Source organism: Schistocerca piceifrons, chromosome 1 (assembly GCF_021461385.2).
Source record: "Schistocerca piceifrons isolate TAMUIC-IGC-003096 chromosome 1, iqSchPice1.1, whole genome shotgun sequence".
Classification (NCBI taxonomy): domain Eukaryota; kingdom Metazoa; phylum Arthropoda; class Insecta; order Orthoptera; family Acrididae; genus Schistocerca; species Schistocerca piceifrons.
Genome location: NC_060138.1, coordinates 170,916,303 through 170,932,828, shown reverse-complemented (window position 1 = coordinate 170,932,828; position 16,526 = coordinate 170,916,303). Strand labels below are relative to the sequence as shown.

General features: G+C 41.6%; 1 protein-coding gene across 1 annotated transcript in view; it reads right to left on the bottom strand.

The window, feature by feature from the left end:
- Nucleotides 1-236: 236 nt before the first annotated feature.
- LOC124805554 (sesquipedalian-1-like) overlaps nucleotides 237-16,526 on the bottom strand; it is a 34,534-nt gene continuing 18,244 nt past the window's right edge. Inside the window, exon 3 of the mRNA XM_047266124.1 lies at nucleotides 237-3,206. Within this exon, the coding sequence (XP_047122080.1) occupies nucleotides 2,818-3,206 (389 nt within the window). The 3' untranslated portion in view covers nucleotides 237-2,817. The remainder of the gene's footprint in view (nucleotides 3,207-16,526) is intronic.

Here is a 16,526-nt window from a genome sequence, read left to right as displayed (position 1 = left end):
TGTTAGAGCAAACTAAACCTCCCCTCTTCTGCTTTAATCCCCTTACATTTAAAGCAGAAAGAATAACAACAATACATCATCATCTTAAATATTCTTGTGGCTGTCTTTTTGTAATGTTTCTATACAGTGGAACCTCTCACAGTGAGCATAATTCGTTCCAGAATCTTTCTCGTAGTGCAAAACACTCATTAAGTGAAACAATTTATTCTATATAAATTAATGTTAAATACAAAAAGTTTTATCTTACTCATGCCATTTATTCAAAGAAAATTATACATACAGTTCAATGTACTTTATTATTCACAAAACATAACTATTTCTTTTTTACAAGGAAGTTGGCTACAGTCATTTGTTTCTGCAAATGCTTCAACACTTGGTGAAAATGCGACACAGCATTATCGTCAAATTTGTAGCGCAAATAGCTACTGATTTATTGTGGTGATGTTTTTCAATGTACAATGCAACCGATTCCCATGCTTTCAGTATTTCTCTTGGTGCACCAGAAGATTGCTGCTCTACTGTACTGCCTCTTCCTCTTCCTCATCCTCCTCCTCTGAACTGCTCTCCCCAACTTCCTGCTGTGAAACACATTGCAACTCCATACGCTCTTCAGTGGTCATTTCTTATCTGTAATGTTCCACGAGCTCATCAATATTGTTGTTATCCACTTCTAATCCCATGCTCTTGGCCAAAGGCACAATCTCATTGACTACAGGCTCCACAGGTGCTGACTCAAATTCTTCGGAGTTACATTTGACAATGCACTCCAGCCAAAGCTTCTTCCAAGCAGAATAGGGATTCCTCCTGGCAACCCCTTACACACCTCTTCAGTCATCTTGATGCAGGCAATGATGTTGAAGCGATATTTCCAAAATTAACTGAGAGTCAGATTGGTAGCTTCAGTCAACTCAAAGCAATGCTCAAAGAGTGCTTTAGTGTAGAGTTTCTTAAAGTTAGAAATAATCTGCTGGCCCACATGCTGGAGTAATGGAGTGATGTTGGGAGGCAGAAATTGGATTTGACAAATTGAATTTATTCAAGGAGCTGGTTTTGTAGGCCTGGAGAATGAGCAGGAGCATTGTCAGTGACAAGCGAGACATGGAATGGCAGATCCATCATATTCTTTCACCGAAGGACCAAACGTTTCATAACAAACAAGATCACGTGTCACTCAAGCCTTGGTGTTGGACCTCCACATCACATTTAATATGCTCTTCTGGACTTGACTTCTTGAAGACTAGTGGAGTAATTTTCAAATAGCCACTTGCATTGGCACAAAATAGCAGCATGAGACAGTCTTTCATTGGCTTGTGACTGGGCAATGCATTCTCCTCTACTGTTATAAAGGTACACTTCAGCATCTTTTTCTAGAACAGACCCATCTCGTAACGATTAAAAACCTTTTGTGGCAGATCTATGAGCATCTTGAAGCTGCTGCTGAAGTTCTCTGCTGCCTTTGCATCAGAGCTGGCTGCTTTGCCTTGCCTCATAACGCTGTGGATGCCAGGTGTTCTCTTAAACTTCTCGAACCACCCATGGCTTCATGTAAACACTCCTTTGGCTGCTGACGATTGTGGCATCATCTTAATGAGGTTGGCAAAAAACATTCTCACCTTATCACAAATGACATTCTTGTTAATAGTGTAGCCTTGCAATTGCTTTTCACGCATCGATATAAAGACAGCCTTTCGACACTGTCCAGAATACGAAACCATTGTTAGATACTCTCATCACTCTCTTTGAAGCATCTATCTCCTTAATCTTTTCCTTTTTCTTGAGGATAATACAAATAGTTGATGTAGATCAATTGTATGTGCGTGCTAAATCCTAACACTCACACTGCATTTATGTTTTTCAATGATTTTACGTTTCATTTCTAGGGCAATTTTCTTTCTCTTATGGTTGTCTAAGCAACGTTCCACTGTGCATTAAAAGTGTAGTGTGATGCATGATAAATATAAGGACATTCTATCAATGAGTTTATTTTACGTTATGTCCTTTCAGTTACAGATTGTATAATGTAATAATAATTCTACACAGCATAAATATTACAGAAACAAAACACAGGATGTTTACTTTTATGTACAATAACAAGAGGCAATTTCTATTGGAAGACTTTTATAAGATAGCTTGCATAACAGTCATTGCCACTGTACATCAAAACCACTAAGAAAATATATGTATTTAATGCTTCTCTATAATAATCAACTATACCTTACATAGCCTTATAAATAATATGAAGAAAATACATGTTAAATAATCAGGTCACTGAGATGTTGTACAATAACAGTGTTACACATGTGCACATTATAAATGCTACAAGAATCAAAATAGACATTACTCATCAATTATACATCTTTTGCCCCTACATTTCTAAATTAGTCAGTAAATAATACAGCAGTAATGAAGGGAAAATAATATACTCCTAGAGAGGTATAATACTCTTGTGGTCATGAGACATGCAAAATAACATTAGCTTCTGAAGACAAAGAATCAAGTGATACTATTTTCATCCCGTGAATGATGGATTTTTTCACTTCAAACTCAGTTTTTAGTTACCAAATGTTCATTGTCTTTAACAGAAGATATATTTTTTTAATCTGTTCACTTGGTCCTAATTCATCAACTGATAAGTATGACTTGTTTATGTTTATTTACTGCTCAAGTTTTCGAGACCTTAATAATAAATAAGATAAATTACACACCACGTACTGCAGCAATGCATTTTGAATGTAATAAGCACAGAATATCTATTATTATAGCAATATCAACAATATGATTAATATCTCCACAGTGATTTTGTGGTTTATGAATGACTTACAGTGTAATGAGTAAGTCTTGTGATGACTCTGCCACCTGTTTCTTCTCCTGCTCTAATCTCTTTGAGTGTCGCCATGCATTGAAATCAGTCAGAACTCTGCGACCATAAGCGGTATGTAAATCTCTGAAAGTCACTTTAGTTCGGGGAACATTCTCATAGGATCTGTAGGTACCATCAGATCTGCCTGGTGCTGACCGGATACTATGAGAACGGAAATGGTGCGGAAAACCAGAGCCGTTCTGGCCATCCAAACTTGTAGCTGGTTGTATTCTGTTGAAGGGATTGTGTCGCTGTCGTGGTGGTGGTAAAGGAGAATCCGATGGCTTGTGTTCACGGCTCTCAGGTATAGTTTTCTTACTTGCATTTTTACTTAAGACTTCACACTCTGGAAAGAAGTAATATAATCATTAGTAACTAACAAAAATAAAATATTTCTAGCTCCATTTCCAGATTGAATGAATAGCATCTGGGTGCTGAATACTTAGTTTGGGTAGTGAACAATGAGGCTGACTTTGATCTCCTCTATACCTCCATATCTTGCACAGTCGTTTCATGCATTAACATAACTTTTTCACTGTCGTGTTCTATCTATAAGGAATCACTTTATAAGTTTCAAAACTAACAAAACATATCTCTGTTTGTCCAGTAATTAGACATCAAATACCAAAAACCTCTCTTTCAAATTGCACACACTACTACAGTTTCTCAAACCACTTTAGCGAATGCTCCACAATACAGCAAACAATGCACAATAATACAGCTCTGTGCAATACGCTATATCAGGCTTTCCCTCGATGCATCATGCATACTTGGCCAAAAACTGCAGATTGGAGTGACATCCAGTAACTGTCAGTATGAGAGCAAAATTATTTATGCAATCAACGTTAGTTATATTTACAAAATTCTTGACCCTACAGGAATATTACTTTTTATGAAGTAATGATGCTGTGGGAATTAATATAATCTGTGCACATTTTTTTAATGACCAACTCCAAATAAAAGAAACAATGGAAATTCCAGGTAGAAAAAGACAGATTGCTTCTTACTGTGAAGACGCGCCAAGTTGCAGACAGCGCAATTAAAAGACACTTACATAAAGCTTTTGGATGCAGCCTTCATCAGCAAGAGAGAAACACACACTGTGCATACACAAAAGCAAGCACACCTCACGCACACATGCTGGCCAGCTCCAGGATCCTGGGCCTTGCTGGAGTTGGCAGTCATGTGTGCATAAGCTGTGCTTTCTTTTGTCTATGAATGGTGTGTGTTTCTCTTTTGCTGATGAAGGTGTGGCCAAAAGCTTTAAGTATGTGTCTTTTAACTGTGCTTGTCTGCAAGTTAACGTATCTTCTTTATGGTAAGTAGCAAGTTGTCTTCTTTCCTACATTGTTCAAATAAATGACCACACTTACCAAATTTATAAGCAAACTATAAGTCTCGTAGGTTTCACTTATTTTTTAAAGTTTCAACATTCCATATTTCTTAAGAAAAATAATTTACCCATTTACTCACTTTATATTATGAAAATTTAATAAATATTCAGAATGATTATTAGTATTAATGTTAATTCAGAAAATTTTCATCTATAGCCTGCCGACAACAGCACATTTTTTGCAGTAGTAAAGTCTGCAATTAATGTGAAACTAGTATCAGAACATAAAGGACAAAGTCATGGCCCATTCCAAAACTTTATGGTACTCACTATCATCATTTTCATTAAGCAATTTTTGTGACTTGAGGCTCAGATAAAACTGTCCACACTCCAGGCATGAAATGTAGTATGTGTGTTTCAAGATTGATATTTTACTTCCATATACATATTTGGCCATTAGATTTTGCCAAAAATCTACAAAGTGTAGGGGAATGAGACATTGTGCTTTCCCTCAATGTAGCCTGCAGAAAATAATGACCTCTCAAGATTCCAGTGAACAGTATGTTATAGTATTGCCAATCTACTTCCAAGTACAAAGTACTATTACATATCTGATGTACATAATAAATTATTTTGGGGACAATAGGGAACAACTGAGCAGTGTACAGCAAAAGAATTGTGCTGTGGGCCCATACGGAAGTGAATATCAGACAAATTAGTGAAACACTTTTTGTGAATGTTCAAATATACAATGTGGGTCTGCAGTATAGATAAGCTTGTTCAATAGATACCAGAAGCATGCACACATGCAACTACCTCAAAACTGATGACGGTGTTCTTTAGGCACTTACAGTTCCCAGTGCCTCAACTGGTTCTAAGCGTAGTGTCTGTTGTCTTAGCTCATGTTTAACACAGTAGGGCTGTCTCCTCAGTCATGTAAATTAGCTTACACCCTGGCAGTCTAGCAGCAGATCCAGGGTTTGGATATGGAGGATGAGGGGGTGTCACAGTTAGTAACTGTTTTGTGCCCCCTCCTCAAGCACATGATACACATACCATTAACATGCTTATAACTTTAATTATAACAGCAATAATAAAATACAGGATGTGCATAAAGGCCGGGAACACTATCAATTATTTATTGCACAAGAACCAAGCATTGTACAGATATACATATGTCATTCTGAAAAGAAACCCTGAAAGTTTTTTTCATGTATACCACCACAGCGTAGTTTGGTAGTGCTAGTTGCAAACATGGTGAGCTCAGGTGCGGAGCGAGCTTTTTGTGTTGGAGTTCGACAGAAACAAGTGTGTTACAGCCATTCAACGGATGTTTAGAACCAAGTATGGTAAGAAGCCACCAACAAGGAAGGCCATTTACCACTGGCACAACAAGTTTGTTACGATGGTTTGCTTATGCCCGGCAAAGAAAAGGGGACGTCCCAGTGCGAGTGAAGTGACTGTGGAGAGCATACGAGAGACATTCATAAGAAGTCCAAAGAAATTGGTGCATCATGCATCCCGTAAACGTGAAATGGCTCCAATGACAGTGTGGAAAGTCCTCCGACAGAAGCTGTCTATGAAACCATTCAAATTGGAGCTAGTGCAGAAGCTCAATGATGACGACAAAGACAAGCATTTTGAGTTTCGTTCGCAGTTGCAACAATTGAATGAGGATGGGGATGGCATTGTTGATCGCTTAACTTTTAGCAACGAAGCCACTTTCACACTAATGACAAAGTGAACAGGTATAATTGTTGAATCTGGGGTACAAAGCATCCACACGAATGCATTGAATTTGAGCGTGATTCCCCAAAGGTAAATTTTTTTGTGCCTTGTCACATCGAAAACTGTACGGGCCATTCTTCTTCGTTGAGAGCACTGTCACTGGATATTCCTAATTGGACATGTTGCAGCAATGGCTGATGCTTCAAATGCAATCAGACTCTCCGTTCATCTTTCAGCAGGATGGGGCTCCACCCCATTTTTGTGGGTACCTGAATACGGAGCTGTCGCATCGATGGATAGGCTGTGCTACAGTAGGGGACAGCTGTTTCATGAAATGGCCTCCCCAATCACCAGCTCTCACTCTGTGTGACTTTTGTTTGTCGGGACACATTAAAGATCTGGCATATGTACCTCCTCTACCATGTGAGGTAGCAGAGCTCCAGGAGAGAATACGGGAAGTGACTGCCATAGTAAACAATGCCATGCTGGGGTGGGTGTGGCAAGAATTCGATTACCGTATTGACATCTGCTGGATCACTCACGGTTTGCATATTGAATGTATGTAAAAAAAAAAACTTTCAGCGTTTCTCTTCAAAATGCAATATGTACGACGTCTGTGGAATGTTTAGTTCTTGTGCAATAAATAATTGAAAGTGTTCCTGGACACTATGTCCATCCTGTATATAAAATGTTTTCATATAATAATAATAATTTGTTTTAATCAGTACAATGCTTTAACGTAACAGTCAAGAAACTGCATTCGTTCAAAAATTTGACATGAATAAATGTTGTGCTATTCATTTAAGAACTATAAGGCATCACATCATAACCACATTCAAGCCCAAATCCGAAAAAAGCGTCATCAATGAAATACACTCCTGGAAATTGAAATAAGAACACCGTGAATTCATTGTCCCAGGAAGGGGAAACTTTATTGACACGTTCCTGGGGTCAGATACATCACATGATCACACTGACAGAGCCACAGGCACATAGACACAGGCAACAGAGCATGCACAATGTCGGCACTAGTACAGTGTATATCCACCTATCGCAGCAATGCAGGCTGCTATTCGCCCATGGAGACGATCGTAGAGATGCTGGATGTAGTCCTGTGGAACAGCTTGCCATGCCATTTCCACCTGGCGCCTCAGTTGGACCAGCGTTCGTGCTGGACGTGCAGACCGCGTGAGACGACGCTTCATCCAGTCCCAAACATGCTCAATGGGGGACAGATCCGGAGATCTTGCTGGCCAGGGTAGTTGACTTACACCTTCTAGAGCACATTGGGTGGCACGGGATACATGCGGACGTGCATTGTCCTGTTGGAACGGCAAGTTCCCTTGCCGGTCTAGGAATGGTAGAACGATGGGTTCGATGACGGTTTGGATGTACCGTGCACTATTCAGTGTCCCCTCGACGATCACCAGTGGTGTACGGCCAGTGTAGGAGATCGCTCCCCACACCATGATGCCGGGTGTTGGCCCTGTGTGCCTCGGTCGTATGCAGTCCTGATTGTGGCGCTCACCTGCACGGCGCCAAACACGCATACGACCATCATTGGCACCAAGGCAGAAGCGACTCTCATCACTGAAGACGACACGTCTCCATTCGTCCCTCCATTCACGCCTGTCGCGACACCACTGGAGGCAGGCTGCACGATGTTGGGGCGTGAGCGGAAGACGGCCTAACGGTGTGCGGCACCGTAGCCCAGCTTCATGGAGACGGTTGCGAATGGTCCTCGCCGATACCCCAGGAGCAACAGTGTCCCCAATTTGCTGGGAAGTGGCGGTGCGGTCCCCTACGGCACTGCGTAGGATCCTACGGTCTTGGCGTGCATCCGTGCGTCGCTGCGGTCCGGTCCCAGGTCGACGGGCACGTGCACCTTCCGCCGACCACTGGCGACAACATCGATGTACTGTGGAGACCTCACGCCCCACGTGTTGAGCAATTCGGCGGTACGTCCACCCGGCCTCCCGCATGCCCACTATACGCCCTCGCTCAAAGTCCGTCAACTGCACATGCGGTTCACGTCCACGCTGTCGCGGCATGCTACCAGTGTTAAAGACTGCGATGGAGCTCCGTATGCCACGGCAAACTGGCTGACACTGACGGCGGCGGTGCACAAATGCTGCGCAGCTAGCGCCATTCGACGGCCAACACCGCGGTTCCTGGTGTGTCCGCTGTGCCGTGCGTGTGATCATTGCTTGTACAGCCCTCTCGCAGTGTCCGGAGCAAGTATGGTGGGTCTGACACACCGGTGTCAATGTGTTCTTTTTTCCATTTCCAGGAGTGTACAACACACAGCACTGAAAGCAAGCTTTTTACAAACACCGATGTACTGCCAGAGCAGAATTAAACTTTTTGATGAAGAGTGCTACTATTTATACAAACAAATATTCTAGATTACACAAATGTAAGAGATTTCAGGAACCTCCCAGAAATGATAAATATTAAATAAAAAATAATTGCTGGTGGCTGGGTTTGAATTGGCAACCTATAGCTTGCTGGCCACCAACACAAACCACACCACCATGTTGCTTGCACCACAGCTCACAGTGACAGTAACAAACTCTGACAACCTTAACTTACTAATTTACACACTATAAAATTCAAGTGCTCTCTCACCCCTGTCAGTGTTTCAGTTAGCATTACAACTGAACACGGGTATGCAAACTTTGGCTATGTGAGTTGTAAATTGTGGGAATCCTGTTTCTTCTAACTGTTTCCCTACATTCAGAAAATCAATATTTCTATTTTTTTTCTCTTGTTAATGAATGGTTTTTTTCCTTTATGTCTTCCCAGAGGTCAACCTCCTGCGATTTGTCAGTTCTACTTGTGCACATCTGCACCATTTCAGATTTGTTGTTGATAGCTGGTACAGTCTGCTTGGCTGGAATGTTAATGGTCAAGTCACAAACCCATCCATGTGCATAAGCCCCCACACAACAAAATTTTTAACCTCCTTTATTCTCTGAGAATATCACAAAAGGAATAGTTTCTATTCACCATATAGTGGAGATGTGAGTCACAAATAGGCATGACAAAAAGAATGTCAAACAAAGCTTTCAGCCAAACAGGCATTCATCAGAGTAGACAGACCGACCACTCTGGTCTTGGCAGCCAGAGCCTGTGGTCACGTGTGTGCACGTCCACTATATGGTGAGTAGCAACTATCCTTTTCATAATACTGTCATTATTCCATCCTGGATTTTTCATTGTTTGATTTATTCTCTGGGAGTTGGTTGTGAAATTTGATACATAGAGTAACAGAGCTAACCTTTTCACCTCAAATATTTCCTGTAGCATTTAAGATATTATCATTCAGTTTTCTTCCAAATGAATTGTGAAAAAAAATCTGAACCAAATGACACGTAGTCCTCTTTCATAGCCAAACACATTAGCATCAACTGCACTTTTTCATAACTTTTACTGTAACTATACTACTTCTAAAAAGAGAGAATTTCAGTAACATTCCACCCTCCGAAATCTGATCACATGAGATTGGAGAGACACACCACCTGGATGGCACAGAGTATAGCATCTAAAGATGATTCACCAGTTAATGAATGACTTTCTTTGTTACTGCCAGTGCCTTGCAAGAGAGGTGCACATTAAAAACTGAATGGACCTGTAAAACAGAAAATTAAGGTATGAAGATTGTTAAACATTGACTTCATGTCATCAGTTTAATGTGAAGATACATACTTACATTGCAAAATTACATCAACAATGGCAACAAAAGGGAAATCACAAACGAATGTAGTCATAAACTTTTCCTGGGAATTTATTTATGTCATCAAGCGGTTGAAATGCCTACCATCTATTGCAATAGATATTTGGAGGCATTGAGGCATGGACTTCTGGATAGACTGCAGATATTCCTTCGATATCGTTGCACACAACCATTGGTATCCAACCAGGAGAAAGTACACACTAACTGATAATGCTTTTATGTCCTATCCTGTAACCAGGAAAGAGCTGTGCAGGCACTGTCCTAGCCACAAGCAAATTGTGAGCTGGGAACTCATTGTACTGGTACCACATATCAATGCATTTCAAGAGGTACTTCCTCTAAGAGGCTGGTAGAACTTCAATACAATTGCTGAAAGGTTCAAAGAAAACTTGAGTTTGATTTCAAGCATGTACCTAACTCCTACAATTATAGTTGGTGGTGACTTCAACTCACCCTCGATATGTTGGCGAAAATACATGTTTAATATCGGAGGTACACATAAAACATCATCCAAAATTGTGCTAAATGTATTCTCTGAAAATTATTTCGAGCAGTTAGTTCACGAGTCGATGCGAATAGTAAACGGTTGTGAAAACACACTTGACCTCTTAGCAACAAATAATCCTGAGTTAATAAAGATCATCAAAACGAATACTGGGATTAGTGAACACAGGGTTGTTGTAGCGAGATTGAATACTGCAATCCCCAAACCCTACAAAATTAAATGAAAAATATACCTATTCAAAAAAACAGATAAAAATTCACTTGATGCCTTCCTAAGAGACAATCTCCACTCTTTCCAAATTAACACTGTAAGTGTAGACCAGATGTGGCTTGAATTCAAAGAAATAGTATCAACAACATGCCAAATTTAAACAGATGCAAAATCTCCAAGATTGGCAATCTTTTACAGAAGCTCGAAAATTGGTGCGGACTTCAATGCAAGGTGCTTATAATAGTTTCCACAATGAAACTTTGTCTCAAAACCTGGCAGAAAATCCAAAGAGATTCTAGTTGTAGGTGAAGTATGCTAGCGGCAAGACACAGTCAACACCTTCTCTGCATGACAGCAATGGAGATACTATCAAAGACTGTGCTGCCAAAGCAGAGTTACTAAACACAGCCTTCCGAAATGCCTTCACAAAAGAAGACGAAGTAAATATTCCAAAATGCGAATCAAGAACGTTTACAAACAGGAGTAATGTAGAAATAGATATGCTCAGAGTAATGAAGCAACTTAAATCACTTAAGTCTTCCGATCCAGACGGTATACCAGTTAGGTTCCACTCAGAGTATGCTGATGCAATAGCTTCACACTAACAATCACATACAACCATTCGCTCGACGAAAGATCCGTACCCAAAGAATGGAAAGTTGTACAGGTCACACTAATATTCAAGAAAGGTAGTATGTGTAATCCACTAAATTACAGGCCCAATCATTAACGTTGAAATGCAGCACAATTTTGAAACATATACTGTGTTCGAACATTATGAATTACCTCTGAGAAAATGGTCTACTGACACACTCAACACAGATTTAGAAAACATCGTTCTTGCGAAACACAACTAGCTCTTTACTCACACGAAGTGTTGAGTGCCATTGACAAGTGATTTCAAACAGACTCTGTTTTTCTGGACTTTCGGAAGGCTTTTGACACGTACCACACAGGTGGCTTGTAGTGAAATTATGTGCTTATGGAATATCAACTCAGTTATGAGACTGCATTCGTGATTTCCTGTCAGTGAGGTCAGAGTTCATAGTAGCTGACAGGAAGTCATCAAAACAGAAGTGATTTCTCGAATTCCCCAAGGTAGTGTTATAGGCCCTTTGCTGTTCCTTATCTATGTAAACTACATGGGAGACAATTTGAGCAACCGTCTTAGGTTGTTTGCAAATGACGCGGCCATTTATCAACTAGTCATTAGAAGATCAAAACAAATTGTAAAATGATTTAGAATAAATATCTCTATGGTACGAAAATTGGCAATTGACCCCAAATAACAAAAAGTGCTAAAAGGAATCCGTTCAACTTCGGTTACATAATAAATCAGTCAAATCTAAAGGCCGCAAATTCAAGTAAATACCTAGGAATTACAATTACGAACCACTTCTATTGGAAGGAACACACAAAAAATGTTGTGTGGAAGGCTAACCAAAGGCTGCATTTTATTGGTAGGATACTAAGAAAATGTAACAGATCTACTAAGGAGACTGCCTACACTACTCTTTTCCGTCCTCTTTTAGAATACTGCTCCACGGTGTGGGATCCTTATCACATAGGATTGATGGAGTACATTGAAGAAGAAGGGCAGCATGTTTTGTATTATCACAAAATAGGCGAGAGAGTGTCGCTGAAATGATACAGGATTTGGGATGGACATCATTAAAAGAAAGGTGTTTTTCATTGCGGAGGAATCTTCTCACGAAGTTACAGTCACCAACTTTCTCCTCCCAATGTGAAAATATTGAGACCGACCTGCATAGGAAGAAATAATCACTATGATGAAATAAGGGAAATCAGAGCTTGTACAGGAAGGTACAGGTGTTCGTTCTTTCCGCGCGCTATATGAGATTGGAATAACAGAGAATTGTGAAGGTAGTTCGATGGACCCTGTGCCAGGTAATTAAACGTGATTTGCAAAGTATCAATGAAGACGTAGATGAAGTTTTTTCAATGATCCAAGGACCAATTATGTAATCTCCTATAACCCAGCACCAAACAATCACACACCACTGCCTCTGATGTTTGGTCTGCCTCAGCCTGTGTGGGTTATCAGTTGGCCAATAATATGTGCAGGGCAACTAAAGAAAAAAAGAAAAGATTTAAGTTGTTTCTTACAGACAAATTGCGAAGGAGAGAAACAAATTTGCATGTTACTGGATAGAGGAAGTTTTGAAGTTTTACATTCAGACAGACACTATAGCATACACTCAACATGAGCAACATGTATTGCTTGAGAAATACCAAGACAATAATGCATTTAATGCCACGTATGAATCAACAGGTCCCTTTTTATTGAAACAGCAGCTTCAGCAATTCAGTTTCACAGATCTTGAAGGGCAGCTGCCATATGTGGCACAAAAACTGTGTCTTTTATGTACTGTCACAGAAAAAAATCACAAGGTGCAAGGTCTGGTAATCTGGGAGGCCAAAAACAACTAACAAGATCTTGTTGCCCACCTCTTCCAATCCAATATTGTGGGATGGACTTCTTAACATAATGCTGCCCTCCAAGGTGAAACAGAGGCTAGGTGCCATCATGAATAAGAATGAAATCAAATCTTTGTGAAGTTGAGGAAACAACCAATTTTGCAGCATCTCCAGGTATCACATACCTCTACAAAAAAGATAGGTCCACAGCACAAAACATCATCTGTTTCAGTTAGTCTCTCATGTTCAACAGCAATGCCAGGGTTTTGTGACCCCCAAATTCTTATGTTATGGTGGTTTACTTTACCTGATATATGAGTCATTCGGAAAAAGTGTTCTCTGCCATATCTTGGAGAACTGAAATGCAAAATTCATACCTTCTGTCATGTTGCTGGGATGCAACTGCTGCAGTAACTGCAACTTCTTGTGAGACTTCATATGCAGGTGTTGTTTAAGAACACATCAGACATTTCAGGGAGTTTAAGTTCATGGCATGTCTGTCTTGTGGACTTCTGAAGGCTCTGTGTGAATGCATCTCAGATACACTCAAGATTTTCATCAGACGTGTGGCTGACCAGTGCTCTTCCCTTTGCATATGCCACCAAATTCCACGGATTTTTCTATGCCAGTCATAAATCTGCTTGTGCAGAGGCAGCTTCTTGCTGAATTGATGGCAGAATGCATGCTGCACTTGAACGACTGACTTCGTGCAAATTCCAACACACAAAACAGTTTCTCTTGTGATGTGGTCACCATGTTGCAACAAACAAATAACAGCGCAGCTCTTTGAACCTTCCTCTACCCAGTAACATGCGCAATGTGTTTATCTTTTATAGTTTGTCTGTAATAAACAATTGGCCTGTTATTTCTTTTCACCCTGTGTTTCTTACATTTCGCTTTCCATGACTTGCAAAAGTAGCTTCATTGGGAAGCAGAATTCTTTGAAGGTAAAAACTTATTGTCCTCATGTTGCATCAAAACCGAGCACCAGAATTCCACACCACTTGTGCCACTCCTCTGGTGAAGTGACAAAGCGTGTTTGCATGCTCACTGTTGAATAAAAACACACGGGTCAAAATAGTATGGCCAGTACGAGGATGGTAGATTCCCACCGGGAGAGGCAGATGCAAGAATGCCTTGTGGTGGGAGTCTCCTCAATTGTGCAAAGTTTATTAGACAGGGACGTAGCCTCTCAACAGTTGGCCTACAATTGAGCATAAAGGAATTTAATGTAAAGCCGCAAATCTGCGCCCGGAGGGGACATGGAGAACAGGGAGTAGGTGCCCCCCCCCCCCCTCTCCATTCCAGAGGATAAGCAAGTTCATTACTCAGGATACCTAGATGACCAGGAATCCAAAGCAAATCAATCAACCAAGCAGCACAACCAAGATCAGCAACAAGGTCGTGGATGGCAGAAACAAAGGGTTGGTGGGAAAAACTCAAGGCGATAGCCTGGAGGCCACTTGTTGAGTCCATACATCACAAAACTTTGGTGAGTGAGGACTGTTTAATGAAGCAGAGAAGCCGATAGATAGCCATCAATTCGACAGTAAAGCCCCACACACGGCAGGCAAGAGATGGTGTTCCATACCAACAGTAGATGAGAAGGCACATCCCATATGAGTGGTGGATTTAGGCCATCCGTGTAAAAATAATGGCATCCTGAAACTCCCGTAAGAGTATTGGGAACAAACGATGGGACACCACTAGAGCAATGGAGGCTTCTGGCCCTAAAGAAATCCATCCATCTGGGGCCAAGGAACTAGCCAGGGGGGAGGGGGAGATGGAGGAGGAGGGGAGGGGGAGGGGGGGCATTGTGAGAGAATGTGAGGAAGAGGACAAGGAGGGAAGATAGAAGTCATGGCGGAGAGAAGCAAGGCAGAGCCCAACCGGTAAACCCACCCAAGGGTGGGCAGAGGGCTGGTGACACCCAAAGCCACAGAAGGAATAGGAGGGGTAAGCAGGTGAAACTGCCAAACTGCAGTTTCCAATTGAAGCAATTGAAGGATAGTGATGGCATAGGAAATAGGAGCCAGAACCAACGAGTTGAAAGGGGAGGGATCCCAGTGTCAACAAGAAGACCATCATTGAATGGACTAGTGTGAAAGGCACTGGTGACTAAACAGATACCATGATGGTGAACTGGGCCCCCCAGAGGAGCAGTGTGGAAAGAATAGCTGATCTATAAACTTGACAAACATAGTCCGTATGAGACAGAACTAATGCCCGATAAAGATGGAGAAGGGTTGGAGGATCTGAGCCACAGGAGGTGTGGACAAGGATGTGAAGAACATTCAGTTTACGAAAACAGCCAACCTTCAGATGATGGATAGGGGGCAACCAAGTAAGCTAAGGACAGGCATTGGACGTCGAAGTAGAGCTCCAGATCGGGATGGACCGTAGTACGGCGACAGAGATGCAACATCCTTGACTTAAGGGGAGGGAACTGAAAATGTGCGAGAGTGTCCACGTGGAAGCACACCGGATGGCACGCTGGAACCGTGGTCCTGCAGAGGCCACTGAGTGGGAACTAACCCAAACATAGAAATCATCCACATACAGAGCAGGGGTGAACAATTGCTTGGCAGAAGCCATTAATAATGATGAGAAAAAAAGACACTTAATATGGACCCCTATGGAATGCCATTCTCCTGGGTCCACAGAGAAGTGAGAACAGTGCCAATCTGGACTCTGACTGACTGATGGGACAGAAACTAGCTAATAAAAATCAGGAGAGGGCCTCGAAGACCCCACTTGTGGAGCATACGGAGGGATGATATGGCGCCAAGCTGTGTCGCAGGCCTTACGAAGACTGTAGAAAACTATGACAAGATGGCGGCACTGAGAAAAGGCTTGCCAAACTACAGTTTCCAATTGTTGCAAGGTGTGATGATGACCACAGATAATTGTGGCAATGGCTGTGTGACAACGATTACAGATAATGGTGGCAATGGCCGTCCTCCACTATGCAACTGGCTGATGGTGAACATGGCCTGTCAAATGGGGAATGGCAATGCCAGCAGTGCGGACTACTGTATTGGACATATCACTGATGACTGCATCAATACAACCTCACAAAGAAGGTGGAAACATGACCAGGGAGATATTTATAAGCCAATCAGCCGATGGAAAGACCAGCAGTGTAACCTGGTCATCAGGAGGTGGGAAGGGAACGTGAGAGTCATGGAAAAGTTCATTGTGTGATGACCAGTGTAAGGAAGGAAGAAGTGGGAAAGAAAAGAAAAAAAGGTCAAATGCAGAGAAAGTGCCATATGTGGCACAAAAATGAGTAGGGGAAACCATCATTAAGAAGGCACAGGTCTTGGTCTGCAAGAAATAAGAGATTGGTCAATTAGGAGCCCCTGACTAGATGAAAAAGCACTGCCCCACAGAGGGTAATGGGCATTAAATTTGCCAAGAAGGAGAAAGAGAGGGAGAGTTGTTGAAAGAGAGCAGTTAGGGCAGCAGATGTGTGTGTCCTGTCAGGAGGAAGATAGAGACTGCAAACTATGACCACAGAATCCAAGTGAACCTGGATGGCAACTGTTTCCAATGGGATACAAAGTGGGATCCATGTACTAACAATATCCGCAAAGACTAATGTGCAGGCAGCACCAGAAGCCCTCAGGAGGTTAATGCGGTTCTGACAGAAAGCATAGAACCCACAAGAGGTGGTGAGCGAGTACCAGTAAAATGAGATTGCTGGAGAACGCCA